General features: G+C 35.9%; 1 protein-coding gene and 1 pseudogene across 3 annotated transcripts; both read right to left on the reverse strand.

Annotated features, from left to right (window-relative positions):
- The window catches only part of LOC129871326 (uncharacterized), a 30,563-nt pseudogene extending 17,293 nt beyond the window's left edge, over nt 1-13,270 (reverse strand).
- A 4,038-nt stretch (nt 13,271-17,308) lies between these two features.
- On the reverse strand, nt 17,309-20,000 carry LOC129880523 (actin-related protein 6-like). 3 transcript variants are annotated; one of them, XM_055954602.1, is made up of 7 exons: nt 19,219-19,999; nt 18,401-18,632; nt 18,265-18,328; nt 18,015-18,099; nt 17,868-17,918; nt 17,721-17,783; nt 17,309-17,643 (listed from the first exon to the last, which is right to left on the reverse strand). In XM_055954602.1, the coding sequence occupies exons 1-7, from the start codon at nt 19,908-19,910 to the stop codon at nt 17,514-17,516; spliced, it is 1,317 nt and encodes a 438-aa protein (XP_055810577.1). In that variant the 5' UTR covers nt 19,911-19,999; the 3' UTR covers nt 17,309-17,513. The 3 variants fall into 3 exon arrangements, 1 of the variants encoding a protein (XP_055810577.1); XR_008765416.1 differs by having other exon boundaries at nt 17,625-17,643; nt 17,868-18,162; nt 18,251-18,328; nt 19,219-20,000; XR_008765417.1 differs by lacking the exons at nt 17,309-17,643; nt 17,721-17,783 and having other exon boundaries at nt 17,901-17,918; nt 18,015-18,162; nt 18,251-18,328; nt 19,219-20,000.
- Between the last annotated feature and the right edge of the window lie 554 nt (nt 20,001-20,554).

Below are 20,554 nucleotides of genomic sequence, written 5' to 3' on the forward strand. Positions count from 1 at the left end.
TTCTAGCTCTGCTATAACACTATCTCCATCCCAGTAAATACCACTTGTTCCTCTTAATGGACTCGCAATGCATCAATGGTTTTGCAGAGCTACCTCCCCCATCCTTGAGGGGTTTTTATATTTTCCACAGTGGAATCACATATCCATAATACTTCTTCATATCTCCTAAGCTTTTATCTTTATCAGGTACCCGAGGTTAACTTCCAATTCTTCTCAGTCTCATATCAATTTTACTCTAATAATGGTCTTATCTTCTCGCATTTTCATAATACACCTTCAGTTTATAGTTATCTATTCCCTTTTTCATCCGATACTCGTACTTATTGATCACGTCTATCTTGAGTTCTCCCTGCAGTAGTCTTTCTATTCTTTCAGTCCATGGCCATTTTTGTGCCTGAGAAGTTTCATGTTACCCCTATATCCCTTGGGAAAATCATTCCTTGGTATCACTGACCATTCTGAATCCTTCTAGCATGTTATCCAATATATATGAAGCACATGATTTTGGATAGCCCATAAGTTCATGTCTTCCATCCACAAGTTATTTTAGTCATTTAGTAACCAATAAAAGGTTACCATAAAGCATTCTCTAACCACTACCAGAAGGAAATTAAGATCCAATAAGCACCACAATACTGTTTAGTGCCTAACCCGTATGGTTTCCCTCTAGGTTCATTCTTGAGTCGTGAACAACTTATCTCGTTCACCACTAATAGTTGAGGGTTCTGTACTTTCCTACCAAAATGGAAACCAATTGCTGGACACCTTGCCCTCCAATAGGAGTTTTCCTCCAATATAAAACTTCCTAAGTAAACATAGGGCCCTCTTACCAATAACCCAGAGAGTACCCTGACAACTTTAGCTCATTATAATAGGGGTACTCGGTATCAACTTCCAAGCTGTATGATAACCTTATAGTCCATTGCCCCTTTTTTTTAGAAAATTTCAGCAGAGTTTCCTTTATATTCCTTACTATCCCAAACCTGCACTCAGGAAATACCAACAATGCCATGCAAGGCCGACGTATATATACATCTATATCATATCATATCATAGCCACAATGCCTCACAGGGCCAATATATACAAATGTTTATAGCATCTCATATCCTAGCCGTATAGGGCTTTCTACATTAGGCCAAAACTAAAATGACAACTTGCCATATATATACAGCAAAAACTATACTTATCATTCCCCTATACCTGTGATCGATTAGTCCCCAGTTCAACCCGATAACCTAAGAGGTGAAGTATGCTCCCCGGCTCTATATGGTTGTCATTTGCTTATCTGTCCCTCGTTATCTTCCTCGCTTGAATCTAAAAAACCTAGATATGCAGGTAATTCCTAGTTCACCAACAACCAAGATAGAGGGCTCGAATATGCCGTAAAACTCACCATAGGAGCCGGCCTGATGTAGTGTTCGGTCATAAGAGCAGCTGGCGTGGCTTTCGAAACCACTTCCCTATTCATCAGATGCTCTGGGGAACCTATCATTAGGCCTTTCGAAGGATTGGTATCCATAACATAATCAGGGTCTTCAGAGGGATCAGTCTCAATCAAATAACTAGGGTTCCGCCTGCTTGGTCCTGGAGCCTGAGGTTCTATGTGTACCCTAGGGCCTCCTTTATAGGTATGGCCGCACACATAGTAGTCTGCTAGGGAGGGATTATCTTGATAGACAGCTCTATCGCACGATCTAAGACAAGAAAGAAAGGTAACATCCTAAATATCCTATAGCCTCTTATTTATAGATGTGGTGCACAACAACCGATAAATAATACTGTACTAGACACAGTCTGTGGACATTCTAAGAAAGGACCGCTCTGATACCACTTCTATCATGACCTAACCCCGTAGGCTATGATGGATACCCGAACTGGACACTCGTGTATACCCCTGCTAACTATAAGTAAACATGTCCCCTATTTTGAGTCATAATGTATCAACAGGAACAATAACATATAAGCCGACGAGGCCATCGCAACATATAGGGACAATTGTACACACATATATATACAACCCACATACATGTCCACCAACCGCTAAGAGCAAGAATAGTAACATAAGGTGGGACAGGGCCTCCGTTGTACCCCCTGAACAAATAAATGTATACATAGGAGGACTGGTACCAACAAGCTAGGCTCCAAAATAGTGGAGAACTCCCAACATAGCTGAGTGGAAATCCTAAACTGACGGATCTGCAAAATACGTACTTGTACTTGCGGGCATGAAATAATCCCCCTGAAGAAAGAGGATCAGTACGATACATGTACTGAGTATATAAAGCATAAAACATCATAACTGAGACAACAGCTAAAATAGGGATACAGGAAAACAAGTATAATAGTTAATAATTACTATGCCTGCACCTTATGAAATGAGGGCATGTACATCCTCCTCATATACCGTACTCGGCCCACTGTGGGTCTCGGTGTTATCACATCATCATATACGTCATCATGCCATCATATACGGCATCATCTCATATGTTACAAATATATTATTATGTTTTCACATGCATGCCTATCTATCATATCTGGCTCTTTAGTGAGGGACTCGGTGAAAGAGTAGTGTACATATTATACCACACCCGGCTCATTATGGGACTCAGTGCCATTATCACATAGTAAAATATGTCGAGGAATATTTGGCCTGATCTGTAGATAGTAACATATGCCAAGGAACATACAGCCTAATCCATAATTAAAACAATATCAAGGAACGTACGACCCGATCCATATTTTCATCATATCATCATATATATATATATCCGACCCAAGACTCAGTGAATAACATCATTACATAAGGCGTCATTATATACTTCATCTTCATTATATATAATATTTCATCATCGTATACTTCATACATATATATATATATATATCCGGCCCGAGACTTGGTGAAAAAGTAGTAAAGTTGTGCACAATAATGTTCTCGGCCCCTCTATGGGACTCGGAGGAAGATGGGTTACAGCGTGAACGAGTAGAGTAGTGAGAAACCATATAAAACTTAAATCATCATCCAAGACTCAATAAAATAGTCAAGTGAACCGTCACTTGAAGACCAGAGTAGTAGTCATCTTGAGAACCTTCTAAACACCGTTAGATATCATGTCAACTAGAGTCTCAGGAATCGTAGACTTGTATCGAGACAAAGCTAAACAGCTTATGGAATTAGAGACGTTTGTCATCGTAGAGACCTTAGGAATATGAGCTTATGCATTCAATTATTCTTCATCAAATAGGAGACTCAAGGGTCATAGTTCAACTACTTTGAGAACTTCAACATTCAGAAGTGAATAATGGTCACGAGTTATACTCAGAGCTCATAAATGGAATTATTTTCAAAGCATATTTCACATTTCATAACATTTAAAGGTAAGTAAGGATCATGCATCATATTCAGGACTAGTGAATGGAATTACCCTAATGCTCATATTATCCATTACTTACATCTAATACATGCCAAAAGAAAAAAGGGACAGCTTTACATACCCATGCCAAAAACATGCCAAGAGAAAGAAGGTAGCTTTACATACCTCTTATGAATTACCCTTAACCACGTTCGCCTCATCGTCTTTTGAACCTATTTATAATGAAATAAATACTAAGGTTAATAACCCTCCACTTTCCAATTTCCAACTCTACAACCAAGTATCCATAGGAATCATTTCCTTATCTATTTCCCTCGACTAGTTTATTACTAGTTCCGAAGTTACCGGAAATCGGGCAGCATCTCCCCTGTAACTTGCCCTATCCAACTGCTAATCTTAGAAGCCATATTACCAACAACAACTAACAGCTATATATATAATCAAATCACTTCAACATTACTCAATACAACTCCAAACAACTAGCTCAAAACTACGATACCAAAATAAAGTTTTTTTAACCTTTATTTCATAAAACCTTTAATAATATGAAACGGAGGGTCGTGTGGCTGCAAAATGAAGTACCCAAACCCCTTTTAGAATACTTTCCATCCCTTCAACACGCCACCCAACTAGCTGCAGCCACAGCAACACAATCACAACATACTACTCGACTTCGATTTGACTATAACAACTTCAATTTTGTTTGTTTCTAACGTCAAGCATCCTTATACAAGTTTTCCACTTCAAACCTCATTTAAGACATTTAATATACTGCATAACAATATCATAAAATCAATTTGAAAGGAAAAACCTTACCTTGCCCGAAACTTGCCAAAACTCGCCTCGGAAGTTCTTTTAGCATGGCTAAAACTTCATGGCTGTTTGTTAACCTTTTGTTGCTACTCAAAACCATAAATATACATTAATAACACCTTCATACCATTATGGTATACCTTATATAATTAATTCACGAAATGAAATTGGAAAACTTACCTCTTTTTCCTCTCCTAATCCATAGCCTCTCTCTCTAGCTTAGGGTTTCTCTTCTCGTTTTATTTCTCTAGAGTTTTCTTGAACTAGGAGATAAGAATGACTTTTCTTGATAAGGATGATCATAAAACATATATATAGGCCACCTTAGGAGGTGACATGTGTCAACCTCTAAGTGGTGACACGTGTCAAGCCTTTATTGGGCCAACACACCACCTCTGCCAACAATGTGCTGCCACGTGGCATGTGGGGGGGGTCCACCCCCTAGCTCCAGCTACTGCCACATGACACCCCCTCGTCTTATTTTACGAACCTATGTAATTCTTTCTACGTAATCTTGGTATGTACTCAAGTAACTTAAGTATGTAAGATTTCCAAGTTGGTAGCTTACGTAAGTAAGTCAATTCCTATGACTCATTACTTGGCCTCCAACTCCTTTTGGATTTTTATTATCATATTTCCAATCTTCCTTACTATGGGGTGTCACATTCTCCCTTCCTTAGAGTTATTTGGTAGCGTTATAGATTATCCGGCTTGCATGGTAACTTCTAAGAGGCTTACGGACCTTCCACGAAACTTAAGAACCTTTCAAGAAACTTAAGAAACTTAAGAAGCGTTCCAAGGTATAAAAGTATGGCGTATAACAAAATCAAAATAGGATAATTCATGAAACAAAACTCTTCAATTCAATGTAATAACCATCAATTTATATCAAAATAGACTCATGATAATAATTTGAATCATAATTCATGCAATTGGAGTAGAGATCATAATTCCCATAAAATACCATACTTTAATTTGATAGAAAACTTGAGAAACTGAATGGGCTTCATGGATGAAAGGATCCATGAATCAATACCCACATACCTTAAGTGAAAACACCAAATAATTTTGAAGAACTTGAGATTTTTTATGGAGAGCTTGAGTGAATTTACTTGAAGTCCTCAATGGAGTCCTTGAGAGTCTTTTGTTGAGAGAAAAATATTTGAGTAAGTGAATTGTAGAAGAATGAATAGAATTAGAGGTTTAGGTTAATTTATAGAGTTGAATTAGGTACTAAAAACTTCTATGATCATTAGCTAACAATTTGGGAAAAGTCTAAAATATTTTTACTAAAAATCTAACTCGGCCAGAAAACCCTTGCCAGGTCCGTGACGCGGACTTGTCGCGGACCATTCTGTTTTGTGCAGTTTCTTGAGAAATCTATATTTTGATCTACGGGTCCTAAAAATCTATCAAAACTATTTTCCTGCAGGTTTTGACCCCCTGATCAATATTCCAAATTCAGATTTTCCAAAAAGATTAAGGATAATGTGTTACATTAGCGGCCTAATACCAAGGCATTATTTAGGCACATCTGAACATTTTGAGGGATATTAAAGTCATACCACTATGCTTGTTAAGGATATGGTCATATCGCGGCTCATGACTTTTACCGAACAAATTGAAGGAAAAAAGCTCAAGAAGATAAAGATAAGGGATTCTAAGAGGGCTCGGTATGAAAGTGGGTTCTCCAATGCTGGGACCGGTGGTCATAGTGGATGCTCTCAACAAGGCCAAAGCTCTAGGAATAAGTTTGCTAAAGACAGGGTACCATAACCTAAAGCTAAAAGAGAAAGAGGTGTGAATGCTAGTAGCCCTTCTTTTCCTAAGTGTGCAAGGTGTGGAAAGAATCATGAAGGAAAGTGCTTGATGGGAACGGGTGCTTGTTATAGATATCAAAAGATGGTCCATAAACAATATGAGTGCCCTCATATTAACAACAAGGGTGGAGAAGGTCGTCCTCTAAGAGGACAAGATCAACAAGGTGCCCAAGCTCAACCTAAGGGTGGCCAATGTAACAACCGTTTCTATGCTCTTCACACTAGGAAAGATGTTGGTGAGAATCCCGATGTTGTAACGAATATGTTATGAGTCTTTAACCTTGATATTTATGCATTTCTTGATCCGAGTGCCAACTTATCTTTTATTACTCCTTACATTGATATGAGATTTGGTATGTGCCCCAAAGTGTTAATAGGACCTTTTTCGGTTTATACTCCTATTGGTGATTCGGTATTAGCTAAGAGAGCTTATAGAAATTTTCCCGTATGAGACTTGCATAGAGTTATTCCATGTGATCTTGTTGAACTTGATATGACTGATTTTGACATTATTCTTGGTATGGATTAGTTACATGCCGCTTATGCATCTATTTGTTGTAAGACTCATGTGGTTAAGTTTTACTTCCCTAATGAACCTATTCTTGAATGGAAGGGTAATGATTCAGTGGTTAAGTGTCGATTAATCTCATGTATTAAGGCCCGGAAAATGATTTCCAAGGGGTGTATTTATCATATTGTGCGAGTTAGGGTCGTCGATTCCAAAACTCCTATTCTTGAGTCGGTCTCTAATGTTAATGAGTTTTTTTTTGTATTTCCCGATGATTTGCCCGATATTCCACCCAAAAGGGAAATTGACTTTGGCATAGCTCTCCTTCCCGATACCCAACCTATTTCTATTCTTTCTTATCATATGGCTCCGGCAGAACTTAAGGAGTTGAAAGAACAATTGAAGAATTTGTTGGATGAGGGTTTTATAAGACCGAGTATTTCACCATGGGGTGCTCCCATGTTATTTGTTAGGAAAAAAGATAGGTCACTCCGAATGTGTATAGACTACCGGCAATTGAATAAGGTCATCATAAAGAACAAGTATCTAATTCCAAGGATAGATGAGTTATTTGATCAATTACAAGAAGTAAGCTACTTTTCTAATATTGACCTCCGTTCTAGTTATCATCAATTGATGGTAAGGGCGTGTGATATTCTCAAAATGGCTTTTCGTACAAGGTATGGTCATTTTGAATTTGTAGTAATGTCATTCAATTTGACTAATGCTCCCGCGATATTTATGGATTTGATGAATCATATTTTTAATCCATATTTAGACATGTTTGTAGTGGTGTTCATTGATGACATCTTAATTTATTCTCGAAATGAGGAAGATCATATGGGTCACTTGAGGATTGTGTTGCAAATATTGGGAGAGAAGCAATTATTTGCTAAATTTAGTAAGTGCGAATTTTGGCTGAGGGAAGTTGCATTTCTTGGCCATGTGGTGTTCGGTGATGGGATTAAAGTAGATCCAAAGAAGACGGAGGCGGTTAAGAATTATCCTAGACCATTATCTCCTTCGAACACTAGGAGGAGAGAGCCTGAATTTGATGTAAATGATAGGGTATATTTGAAGATTTCACCTATAAAAGGGTAATGCGGCTTGGTAAGAAAGGGAAGTTGAGTCCTATATATATAGGACCCTATAGGATATTGAAGTGCATTGGCAAAGTAGCATATGAGTTAGACTTTCCACTTAAGTTGGCTTTGGTTCATCCGGTATTTCATGTGTCAGTGTTGAGAAAGTTTGTGGGTGATCCAAGTTTTATCGCGCCAATAGAGAATGTGAGTATTGAAGAGAATTTGACTTATGAGAAGGTCCCGATTGAGATTTTAGACTGGAAAGTAAAGAGGTTAAGAAATAAAGACGTTGTGTCATTCAAAGTATTATGGAGGAATCAACAAGTAGAGAGTGTTACGTGGGAAGCTGAATCAGACATGATGAACTGTTATCTATATCTCTTTCCTTCCACTCAAGCCTAAAGGTACTAAGTTATTTATAATCAAATCGATTAAACTTCTACGTTTCAGTTCCATATGTCATTCATATGCATGCATGATTCATGAAAATGATTTTTCTCAAGGACTATGTCTTATGATAAGTATGAAGTTTACATGTTCTATGCATTTTTCAAAGTGCCTCATGTTCATGTTGGGTTGCTAGTTCTTTTTCCATGTCCTTCTTATATTAGTGAATCTTATTCGAGGATGAATGTTCCCAAGGGGGAGATATTGTAACATTCCTCAAAATGCTCACAAGTGCCTTAAGAATGCCTTGGGAATAGCCCGCTCATGTAATGCATTATCCTTAATTTTTTTGGCAAATTTAAGTTTGAAATATTGATCACGGGGTAAAAACCTATAGAAAAATGATCTCGTAGATTTTTAGGACCTGTATATCGAAAGATAGATTTTTCAAAGAAATTGCGCAAAATAGTAAAGGGCGCACCAAGTCCGCGTCGCGAACCTGGTGATGGTTTTTGTCTGAATTTAGTTTTTTTAAGTAAAGGCACTTTAGACTTTTCCCTAATTATTAGATAATGAACTTAGATATTTTTAGGATCTAATTCAGCTCAATAAATTAACCTAAACCTCTAATTCTATTCATTCTCCTACAATTCACCTACTCAAATATTTCTCTCTCTACAAAAGACTCTCAAGGACTCTATTGAAGACTTCAAATAAATTCACTCAAGCTCTCCATCAAAACTCTCAAGTTCTTCAAAATTATTTGGTTTTCTCACTTAAGGTATGTGGGTATTGATTCATGGATTCTTTCATCCATGAAGCCCAATCAATTTCTCAAGGTTTCTATCAAATTAAAATATGGTATTTTATGGGTTTTATGATCTCTAGTCCAATTGCATAAATTATGATTCAAATTATTATTATGAGTCTATTTTAATATAAATCGATGGTTATTGCATTGAATTGAAGAGTTTTTCCATTAATTCTCCTACATTGATCTTTAGGGTTCATGATATTAATTATGAGTATTTTCAATTATACTTCCTAATGACATTATCTTTATGAATTATGTATGGTATGATAGAAAGTATATGATTATGCATGTTTTCAAGTCAATTACATGATTTTCAAGTCAATTGGTTATGCATTTGAGTTCTACTCTAAGTTAAAGGTATGAATTTCTTCCAAGTTATGAAGTAAGGTGACTTAGGGCCCTATGAGGTGACCTAGGACCTAACTATATGAATTATTCAAATATGATTGTAATGATGAAAGGATAATTCTCACATTACAAGTATGTTATGAAAATGAGTTGTTCTATGATTTCAAACTTATGATCGTGACTAAGATATATGCACTTATGATTTCTATGCTATGTATGTATTCTGTGGGATTTGACTTAGCACCGAGTAGACTTGAGGTGGGGGTCCTACCAAAAGCCCTAGTAGCAACCTCATGTCTCTTAAATTACGTTCCACCGTAGGTTTCCTTCATGACCTAGCTATTGGATCCACATATAGCGTATGTATGACCCACCTAGCAGAGTAGAGTCTACCTTGGAAAGTAGATTCCTTTTTTCTTTGTTGTATGAGAAGATAATGGGATTCCATGTTATAGATCTCATGGTCTTCCTATCCCACATATGTATGATCTCTTATGAATGCCATGATTTAAATTATGTTTTTTAAATGTTTTAGTCATTATGATTTTCTCATCACATTACTTATCTCATCTTTTCATGTGTTTTACTTGACCATTGCATCTCATGATTTACGTTGCATGTCATGCCCTCATAATTAGTATATTCCAACATACTAATGCATACTTTTTACCTACATTGTCTCATAATATAGGGGTTGAGGTTGAAGATCATATTCATCTACGTGGCTAGTTAATATTTTCTATTCGGTGGTGTATGTGATGAGTCCTCATTTATTAGGGACTAGTCATCGAGTTGGTTATTATTTTCAAAGACTTTTTTATATCTCATATTAAGGGTAAGCTAGGGACATGTCTTATCCCCCGCCCATGCTCATAAGTAGAGAAATCTAGTTGGACAAATATTTCGAGTCTATGTTGTCATGTAACATTCTTCATTTACTATACATGGTTTAGACTCTCTTATGATATTTCTGCTTTTATTTTACCTTATGTATGCTTATTATATATACAAGAGGCTTGGTTGGAGCCCTTCGGAGTTTCGATCTCCGTGTTACGACTAAGCCCTAAGTCAGGTCGTGACATATTCACTACTTTTATTTGCCCATCTTTTACTGGGTGACAAGAGGTAGAAAATAGCAGTTTAGTTCCTACTTTCCCCAAAGAACTCTCCAAAAGTGACTTAAGAACTTCGCATCCCTATCACTAATAATAGTTTTAGGTATACCATGTAATTTAACCACTTATTTCACAAACAAATTATCCACATGTGATGCATCATTAGTCTTCAAACATGGAATAAAATGAGTCATTTTTAAAATCTATCTACCACTACAAATATACTATCCTTATCAAGTTTAGTTCTACGCATACCTAACACAAAATCCATAGAAATATTAATCCAAGGAGAAGTAGGAACATGTAAAGGAGTATAAAGACCATGTGGTAAGACTCTTGATTGGATTGTTTACATTTAAGACATTGAGAGCACACTTTCTCAAAATCCTTTTGCATGCCAGGCCAAAAGGAATGTTCATCAAGTATATCAAACTTTTTAGGAACTCCATGTACCCTGAGTCCACCACAATGTGCTTCCCTAACAAATAATTCACGCAAAGAGCAATTAGGGACACACAACGTATTTTCTTTATAAAGAAATCCATCTTTCAGATTGAATTTATTGCAAGGTCCCATCATACATTATGCAAAACCCTTTTTAAAATCAAGATTATTAGCATAAAGGTCTTTGATTTGATCAAAACCCATCAATGTTGAAGTACGAGTAGAGATCAAGACATGCCTTCTTGAAAGTGCATCGGCAACAACATTATCTTTTCCTTGCTTATAAGCAATCACATATGAAAATGTTTTAATAAATTCAACCCATTTTACATGCCTACGATTAAGATTACCTTGTCTCTTCAAGTACCTCAAGGATTCATGGTCAATTTTAACCACAAACTCTCTAGGCCATAAATAATGTTGCCATGTATCTAAAGTTCTTACCAAAGCATATAACTCTTTGTCATAATTTAAGTAATTGAATGTTGTTCCAATCATCTTTTCACTAAAGTATGCAATAGGCTTAGAATCTTGCATCAAAACAGCACCTATTGCTCTACTAGAGGCATCACATTCAACTTTAAAAGACTTAGAAAAATCAAGTAATTGCAAAAGAGGAGCAGAACACAATTTATCTTTCAATAAGCTAAAAGCATTATCTTGTTCTTTTCCCATGTAAAAACCTTATCCTTATTAATAACTTCAGTCACAGGAGCAGCAATGGTACAAAAATCCCTCACAAATCTCCTATAAAAACTAGAAAACCCATGAAAACTTCTAATCTCAGTTATACTCTTAGGTTTAGGCCACTCTTTAATTGCCTTAATTTTCTCCTCATCTACTTCAACTCCTTTAGAACTGACCACAAACCCCAAGAATACCATACGATCCACACAAAAATGACACTTTTTGAGATTAGAATTAGTTATTGCTTTCTAAGAACTCTAAAAACTTATTTTAGGTGTTCTATATGCTCTTCCAAATTCTTAGAAAGGATCAAGACATCATAAAAATAAACTACAATAATTTTTTCTTGAAAATCCTTTAAAATATGATTCATTAATCTCATGAAAGTGTTGGGTGCATTAGTCAAGACAAAGGGCATAACTAACCACTCATAAAGCCCATATTTGATCTTAAAAGCATTTTTCATTCATCTCCAGGACTCATTCGAATTTGATGGTAACCACTTTTTAGATCGATTTTAGAAAATATTTTGGATCCATGCAATGGATTTAACATATCATCAAGGCATGGAATAGGAAGATGATTCTTTACCATAATCTTGTTGATAGATCGACAATCTACACATATCCTTCAAGATCTATCCTTCTTGGGTACCAATAGAACAGGAACAAAGCAAGGACTCATGCTCTCTCTCACAAATCCCTTTTCAAGTAACTCTTTAACTTGTTTTTGCAACTCCTTTGTCTCTTTAGGATTATTCCTATAAGCTGGCCTATATGGGATTTGTACATCGGGTATAAAGTCAATTTGGTTCTTAATTCCAAGCAAAGGTGGTAGTCCTTTAAGAATATCCTCAGGAAAGATATCACTAAAATCTTGCAAAAGAGAAGAAATACTACTTGGCAAAGAAGATGTTAATGGCTCAGAATTAATCAAGACTTCTTAGTAAGTTAGTAATATTATGGGCAGTCCCTTTTTCCTTGCACTCAAACATTCTTTGGCTTTTATATAGAAACTCTCTTTTTTCTTTTTCTTAGTCTCTTTCCTCTCACTACAACTTTCTCTTTTTTTCACTCAACCCTCCTTTTGTCTCTCTTGGACACCTCTCTCTTTTTTCTAATTCTTGATTAGAACTCTTTTCTTTTCCCTCAAGCTCACTTTTTTCCCTCCTTTTTGTTTTTATATTGATTCCCTCAATCTTTTTTGATCTTCAAACACTTGAGAAGGTGCTAGAGGTTCAATAGATACTTCTTTCCATTAAGTTCAAGAGAGTATCTGTTCTTTCTTTCATCATGAAAAGTATGCCTATCAAACTTCTATGGACGACCAAGTAGGATATGGCAAGCTTGCATAGGAATCACATCACAAAGGGTATCATACTCATACCTACTAACATTGAATGAAATCATGCATTATTTGTTGACTTTCAGTTCACCACCATTATTTAACCATTGGAGTCTATAAGGCTTAGGGTATTTCATGCACGCAAGCCCTAACATATTTACCAAGGGTGAACTTACCACATTCGCACAACTACCATTGTCAATAATCATAGAATAAGTTCTCCTCTTTATCCCACACCTAGTATGGAATATATTCTCCCTTTGTTCTACATTATTGGTTCCTAAATTGATAGACATAAGCATCCTAACTACATCAACCAAACCATCATTAAAGGGAAGTTCTATATTATCTACACTCTCATCTCCCTCTTCTTCCTCTTTTTCACTTTTTTCACTCTCAGATCCTGTGTTAAGAACCCTCCTAGCTACCCCAATAAAACCATCATTAGGTAATTCTACATCATTTTCACTCATACCTCCCTCTTCTTTCTCTTCCTCACTTTTTTTACTCTCATAGTTTCTATCTTCTCTCATCATAATGTTCATCCTAGTTGGGCATTCATGAATCATATGCCCTCTTCCGTGACATTTATGACATTGAATGGAACTACAAGGCTTACAAGACTTAGAGAAAAAAGATTTACCTTCCTCTTTTTCATCCACTTTACCTTTGTCCTTGACTTCCTGACGTTAAGAAGCCACTTCTTCTTTTGATCATGGTTTCTTAGAGATGGTGTTAGGTATACTCTTCTATGAACTAGCTTACTACCTTTTTTATTTGTTTTTCTACTATTATAGCTAAATCTACCAACTCATCTAAAGTTACATATGATTGTATTTCTACTACATCAGCTATTTATCTATTTAAACCATTAAGAAATCTAGCCATAGTAGCTTCTTCTTCTTTCTTGAAATTGGCTTGAATCATAGCCATATCCATAGACTTAAAGTATTCATCAACAGTCATGGCTCCTTGCTCCAATGATTGAAGACGCTGTTGTAGATCTCTTTGAAAATAGAAAGTCACAAACCTCTTCCTCATGTCTCTCTTTATCTTAACCCAAGTTGCAATGGGTGGTTCTCCATATTGTTGTATATCTCTTGTAAGCTTTTTCTACCAAATAGAAGCATAGTCAGAAAATTCAACAATAGCAAGCCTAACCTTCTTACCTTCTGAATAATTATGACAATCAAATATAGCATCAACTCTTCGCTCCCAATCAAGGTATAAATATGGATCTCTTATGCTCTTGAATGATGGTATCTTTATCGTTATGCTATTAATGTTGTCATCTTCTAAGTTACCTCGTTGTCCCCTCCTAACATTCCCTATGCTATCTAGGTTGACATCAAGATCATCAGAAAAATCATCTATATAATTTTCTTGATTTACAACAGCGGCATGGGGTACATTTCTCCTATTATGATTTCTAGGATTATTTTGAAATGGTACAACATATTGATTTTCCCTCTTAAGTTCAGTTATTGTCTCATTCTGTTCAACAATTGCATCATTTATCTCTTGAAACTACAAATTCCATCTTTTAAATTATTGGTACATGGCTTGTAAAGTGAAATCATTTCTTGCTTGGATTCGGCCTCTTGTAAATCCCACCTTTCATCATTACTACCTGCATTAGATTATTTTTTAAAAAAAATGGTGTATCACTCAAACTTTGGCTTTTTTCCTTACTTGGTCTCACCCACTCTTGCCTTTTTCCTTTCAAATTACCTTTGGAAAAATACTTTATGAATTTATAGTTAAACTCAACTTGTATCAAGTCCTTAGTAGTAAGATAAGGATTTTTTTTTGGAACAACAAGAAAAAAAATGAAGAACTAACCCTAGAAAAAATAGGACTTAGTTTGGACAAGACATGAGCAAAACGAAAAGATTTTTAGAAGATAAAGATCTAGGATCCCCTCTTCTTGTATTCTACCAAAACCTATTTTTTTTAAAAAAAATATTTAGATGAAGAAAATTTCTTGAAGAGCAACAATGTTTTTCCTTTTGCGATACTATTTATTTCTACAGAGATTTTTTTAAATTTTTTTCTCTTTCTTCAAGAAGTTCCCAAGATTATCAAGAATAGAATTTTGATAGAACTGCTCTGATACCACTTGATAATATTATGGATGATAACCCAAAACAAACTAGAGTATTAATTAAAACAAGTGCGGAAGAAAAACTGAAAACTAATTAAAGAAACTAACTAAGAATTAAAAGATATGGGTTTGACATGATCCAAGTAACAACAAATTGGTTAATAGTTGAACCAATTGTCTTTACTTGAGAAACTAATCAAGTTTTAGAATCTAATCTTGACTGCTTCGTGAGTAATGCTAGACAACAATTAGTAAGAGTACTAACCGCCTTCTAAAGACTACCAAGAAGAAACCAAAGATATCAAAGAAGAAGTTATCGTACTAGCTTGAACTATAAACTAGTTAGGTTAAAAGTTAAATTCAAAATCAATTTGCCACAAATGTTCAAAGAACTATCAATAAATTATTCTTCAAATTTTGCATTTTAAAGTAACAAAGCTCCCCTTTATATAGTAATAAGAAGGGGTTGTTCAATATAAAAAAATTCAGAAAAATGACATTTTCTAGAGTCCTAGATGACTGCCACACACATGACACATAATGTCAAAATAAAAGAAAAACATGACACCTCCTAAAGTCTTAGTGGGATGCCCACATATATGACTTATAATGTCAAAATATAAGGAAAAAATGATACCTCCTAGAAACTAGTTAAAAGACTAAATAAGTGTTGAAATTTTTTCTTCATTTGTGGGCTAATTTGGGCCATATTTTCTCTCATCTTGGACTTTAAATTGGGCCTAGTTTGCACAAAATTGGGCCCTAATATTGCTCCTCTTGGACTTGAATTTGGGCCACCAAATAGTTGTAGCATTTGGACAATTCATTTTCCTTGGACTTTAGCTCTTCTTCCCCAACAAAACACTTTTTAATGCTAATTCTAGACCATTAAGATTGTCTTGAAATTTCCTTATTTGGCATCTTATCATGGGGCCTTTTGGATACCCCAAGCTTTCTTAAAAATTATTGAGCTTCCATCGATGCTACCACCTCCCCACTCCCCATCTGTCGCCACCTGCCGCCCTCATTCTTACCCCTTCTATCGTTGTTGCTGCCATCGTCATCATTACCATCATCTCCTCTGCTACTATCGCCACCATCTCCTCCTTCTCTATTACCACTACCACACCATGTTCTTCCTCCTCCACCATCACCATTATCTCTTCCTCCTATGTCACCACCGCTATATCAACCATCACATCTTCTTCCACCGTCGGCACCAACACCACCAACCTTATCCTCTTTACCAACTCATCCTCTACTTTATTTTCTATTTAAAAATTCAATAATTATCGAAGTTGCTGCCAAAACTATGCAGAAATTGCTATAATAATTCAGCAATTGCTGCAGCAATTCAAACAATTGTTGAAGTTGCTGCAACAATTCAAGCAACTGCGATAGTTGCTGCAGTAACTATCATAACAAATATCGTAATTGTTGTAGCAATTATCATAGTTGTTGCAATAACTATAGCAATTACTGCAGCAACTATTACAGTTCCTTGATTTTCTACATAATTTCTTTCAACGACTTAATTTATTTTATTTTTTTTGAGATCTTATAATCAACGCAAAATAGTCCATAGAAATAAAAATAAAAGAAAATAGAAAGAAAAATGTGATTAAAAAAAATGAACAGTGACGACATAGAAAATGGAGGAGACAACAATGGCGACAAAAAAAAAGATGGAGGAAGGAAGAAAGAAAAAGATGGTTAAAGGTAGAAAGAAAGAAGCAAATGGAGGGAGGAAGGAAAAGAGAGAAATCTAAAAGGAAGGGGAGAAAGAAAGAAAAAGAAAGTAAGATTGAAACATAATGAAAAAAGAGATAATTTTCAAATTTTGAAATTTGAAATAAGAGGGAAAACTTTTCAAATTTTTGAAATTCTAATATGTAATTTAAATTTTTTAATCACTCTAATTAGGTCCACATTTTATATAATCTCATTAGACCAAGTTAATATTACCATTTTTTAATTGGAAACTTTTTTGTCACTTTGTTGATCCATCCACACCTTTTCAAAATTTGAAGTTTGCTATGTACAACAATCGGGAATTTTTCTCAAAACAAGGAATCGTTACAATAGCACCAGCTCAGTAAGACAGGAAGAAATATATTTGGTCATGTTAAGCAATCACCAGAAGCAGTTTCATTTTGTTATAAGTTTCCCCCGCATTTGTTTTGACTGATTCAGAAACTGTCTTCGTCCATTTGATCCTACCATCATTGTCCAATGAGATCAAACAAATATTCACCAAATCTGTTCCACCAGTCTTGATCCGCATGTCATACTGCCAATGATATGCGAATTCATTTTGTCCTTAACAAGTTGCCACATAACACCCATACAACAATTAAGGACAAGCGACATGAGACGAGAAACAGGATTGGCATTGACGATGCCAATAACATTTCATTGCAGGTAAGTTAGACTTCAACCAAGGTGACCTGCAATATTTAAAAGAAACTGACTAGAAAAAGAATCATTTCATAACAAATCCAATTTTTTTTTCCAGAAAAACACAACCATATTCAGCTTATTTGCAACTGCAGAGGCAGGCGATCATCCTAAATCTGAATTTATCTTCTCCACAACACTAAGGCATGCCTAACACTAACAATGAACAGGGATAGAATTGTTAACATCAATAGTATCATCAGAATACAGAAAAGTTAGTGGAAGAATCTCTTTCGACATCTTGCTGATCCCAGCTCCTCATATTCAGCTTTGGTGACACACATTGCATCAAAGTCAGGACTTGATGCCAAGAGGGATCCTCCACGCCAAACACCTAGAATAGGACTGCAAAAAGTAACAAAAGACATGTCAGAGAAGTAGAAACACTTTAGAACAATTTCTCCAAAAGGACAGTATATTACTCTTCTTGAGTTGTAATCTTTAAACGATATTTATCTGGAACAAGAGGCCGAAGGTCCATCTCTCTGCATTTAGATGAATTTTCAAGACATAAGCAAATAGAACATCCAGCTTTTCTAAAGCAATGGGCAATAAAGGCTGCATCTTACAGTCTTTTGGCAAAATGAGGAAATAGAGTACTGCCTCCAGTCAGAATGATGCTTCCTCGTCCAAATTCAATACATTGACATTAGAAGAAGGAAGATAAGCATAAACCAATATTAGTAGAGAAGCTTTCTCCGAGGCTTCTGCACTACCTCTCATATAGAACTGGGTGAAGATGAGAATGGCAGGAACGGATTGCTCGAAGAATGCACTCTGCAAGTCCAGCCTGATTCAGTCCTGTAAGCTACCAATAACTGAGATGCTGACTACCAAATTCATAGAGCTACACTTCTGGACACTCTAAGTCACATGAAAGGAAAAAAATATGCTGAATAATTGAAGCAGATTCTTCAATTGAACACAAAACTAAAATAGAAGTCAAAGATACGTCGTGATACGGACCCAAGTCAGCTGGACGAAACATCATCTCTGGGACAAGGAACCGCTCATTTGTCAAGCCAAATTCCTGATAATACCAATAAATTAGAATAAAAGAAAAGAGGATGGTGAGCTATTAATAAGGGCTTGGAAAGAGTACATTTTTTGTCAAATCAATTCTTGATCCATTGCTTCTGTTCCTGTCCTCGGAATCGTCAGTGTTCTCGAGCTGATCCATATCATTTTGTTCCCCTGCTACTTGCTTCGGAGCTTTATCATACAAAGAAAGATATCTCTTTGGTTCTTCGGGATCTTTAAGGAAACCCTTAGTATGTGTAATACCATCAGGAAGCACATATGTGCACCTAAACAAATTGTCCTTTCCCGGTTTCCTGGGAGATTGGTGCAGTAGTTATGAATAAGGGAGATCTCAGCATATTTGGCACTCAAAGATCATCTTACTTTAATGTGGATTTTCTGCTAGCTTAATTTAGGTTTTAAGTTGTTTTAGATTTAGAAAATAGTTAAAACGTCATGGCATTGAAAGATCCTAATTCTACATTTGTTTCAGAGGGGCCAAAGAATATAATTACCTATACAGCTTGAAAAATTTAGAGAAAATACCCGGAAAGCAAGAAAGAAAAAGAAGAGTGATCCCTTTGAACTACTTAAGGGTAGTCCAGTACTCGACCCATCCTGCGTTCATGCCTCCATCCCTTTGAACTAGTTATTTAAGTAAAAAAAGAACAAACAGACCCCTTAAGGTGAGGCATGAACTTTGACATCCACACGCTTTGCACTTAATTCGGCATGGCATGAACTTTTTGTCTTAATGATAGCAACCTTGACAAATGAATAAAGATGACACAATGATACTTGTAATTGCTAAGAGAAATTTATGGACAACTATGAAAGTAAAAGTTTAGTGAAGATTAATCATCGTTGATGAAAGACATAAAATTGTTTAAAAGAGATTACCTAGCAATCTGCAAGTCCCTGGGAACATCCAAAGACACAAAACAAAGTTTCTCCTTAACATGGTCCATAAGGAAACTTTCATCCATCAAATTAACACTTCTATAACTCACCAACTCCTTCAAATAATTACTCAAAGCTTTACCACCAAGATCAAGCCTTTTCACAGCATAATTCAATGTAAAATTCTGAAAGACGGGGGAAGCATGAGTAAATGAAAATCCACAGTCGACAACTAAGCTACACTGGGCTTTTGAGACAAGGCCATAAGGCCGACGAGATGCCTCATAAAGATGGACCAAAGACGGGGAATCAGATACATAGAGGGCCTTAAAATTAAAATCTTCGAAGACAATTTCGTCAAGTGAGCGCTGTATTGAAGGGAGATTGAAAAGCGGTTCAGTAAGAAGTAGAGAGGAATGTGAAGGAGTGATTCTGAGAAGGTTTGAGAAGATGTGAGACCAAAGGGAAGATTGGAGATCGGGGTTGATAAGGTAACCGCGGTCGAAAGGGCGGCGAGCGGTGGCGGAAGTGAGGTCGACGTCTTTTGAAAGAAGCTGGTCAGCCATAAGCCATTTCTTGGAAGAAAGTGAACGGCCCATGCTGTTGGGGACAATAGCTGTTGGATCTCTTTCGCCGCCGATACCAGCCTTAATTAGCCCGGCCCCGTTGTCCAAAACTACTACGTTCGACATTTCCGATTGCGCCAGGGAGCAGCTTAAGAGAGGAGAGTAACTTAATCCTCTCACTTCCTAATTTATAGCAATGAAATGATTGCTTAAATTTTTCATTATTTGTGTTGTTATTAGAACTATCAAAATAGGTTTGGTATGAGGTCCATCAAATTCAATTCTTAAATTAAGTGAGCTTGGTTAAATTTTTTTAGTCCATTTAGAAATAAGACTTTTTAGTTCAGCTTTATTTGACCCGCCAGCCTCATAGGAACAATCCGCGAACTCAAATGCTAGTCTCTTAGTCGTGAATTTTAAAAATATTTATTATATATGTTTTGAGTAGTGTTTTATTTTTCCAAATCTTCAGCAAGACAATTGAAGTTATTATAACTATAAATCTTTGACATCTTTCACTTTTGTGTTTATGCCTAATTTCTTATTTCTCTTTTCTTTTCTAGTTTATGAAAAAATGATCATGTAATGTATGTTGTTATGATGAATTTTATAATTGTTGACTATTGTATCTTTGTCTATTCTATTATTTTGTAAGTATTTCACTAAAGTGTGTGCCACTCATGGACATGTAAATTTTTCACGTATTAGTGTTGTGTTGATCAATATTCGATAGTATTTCTAAAAGGTCAATGTTGTCCATCTTTTGATTG

The sequence above is a fragment of the Solanum dulcamara genome, chromosome 2, assembly GCF_947179165.1.
Source record: "Solanum dulcamara chromosome 2, daSolDulc1.2, whole genome shotgun sequence".
NCBI lineage: Eukaryota > Viridiplantae > Streptophyta > Magnoliopsida > Solanales > Solanaceae > Solanum > Solanum dulcamara.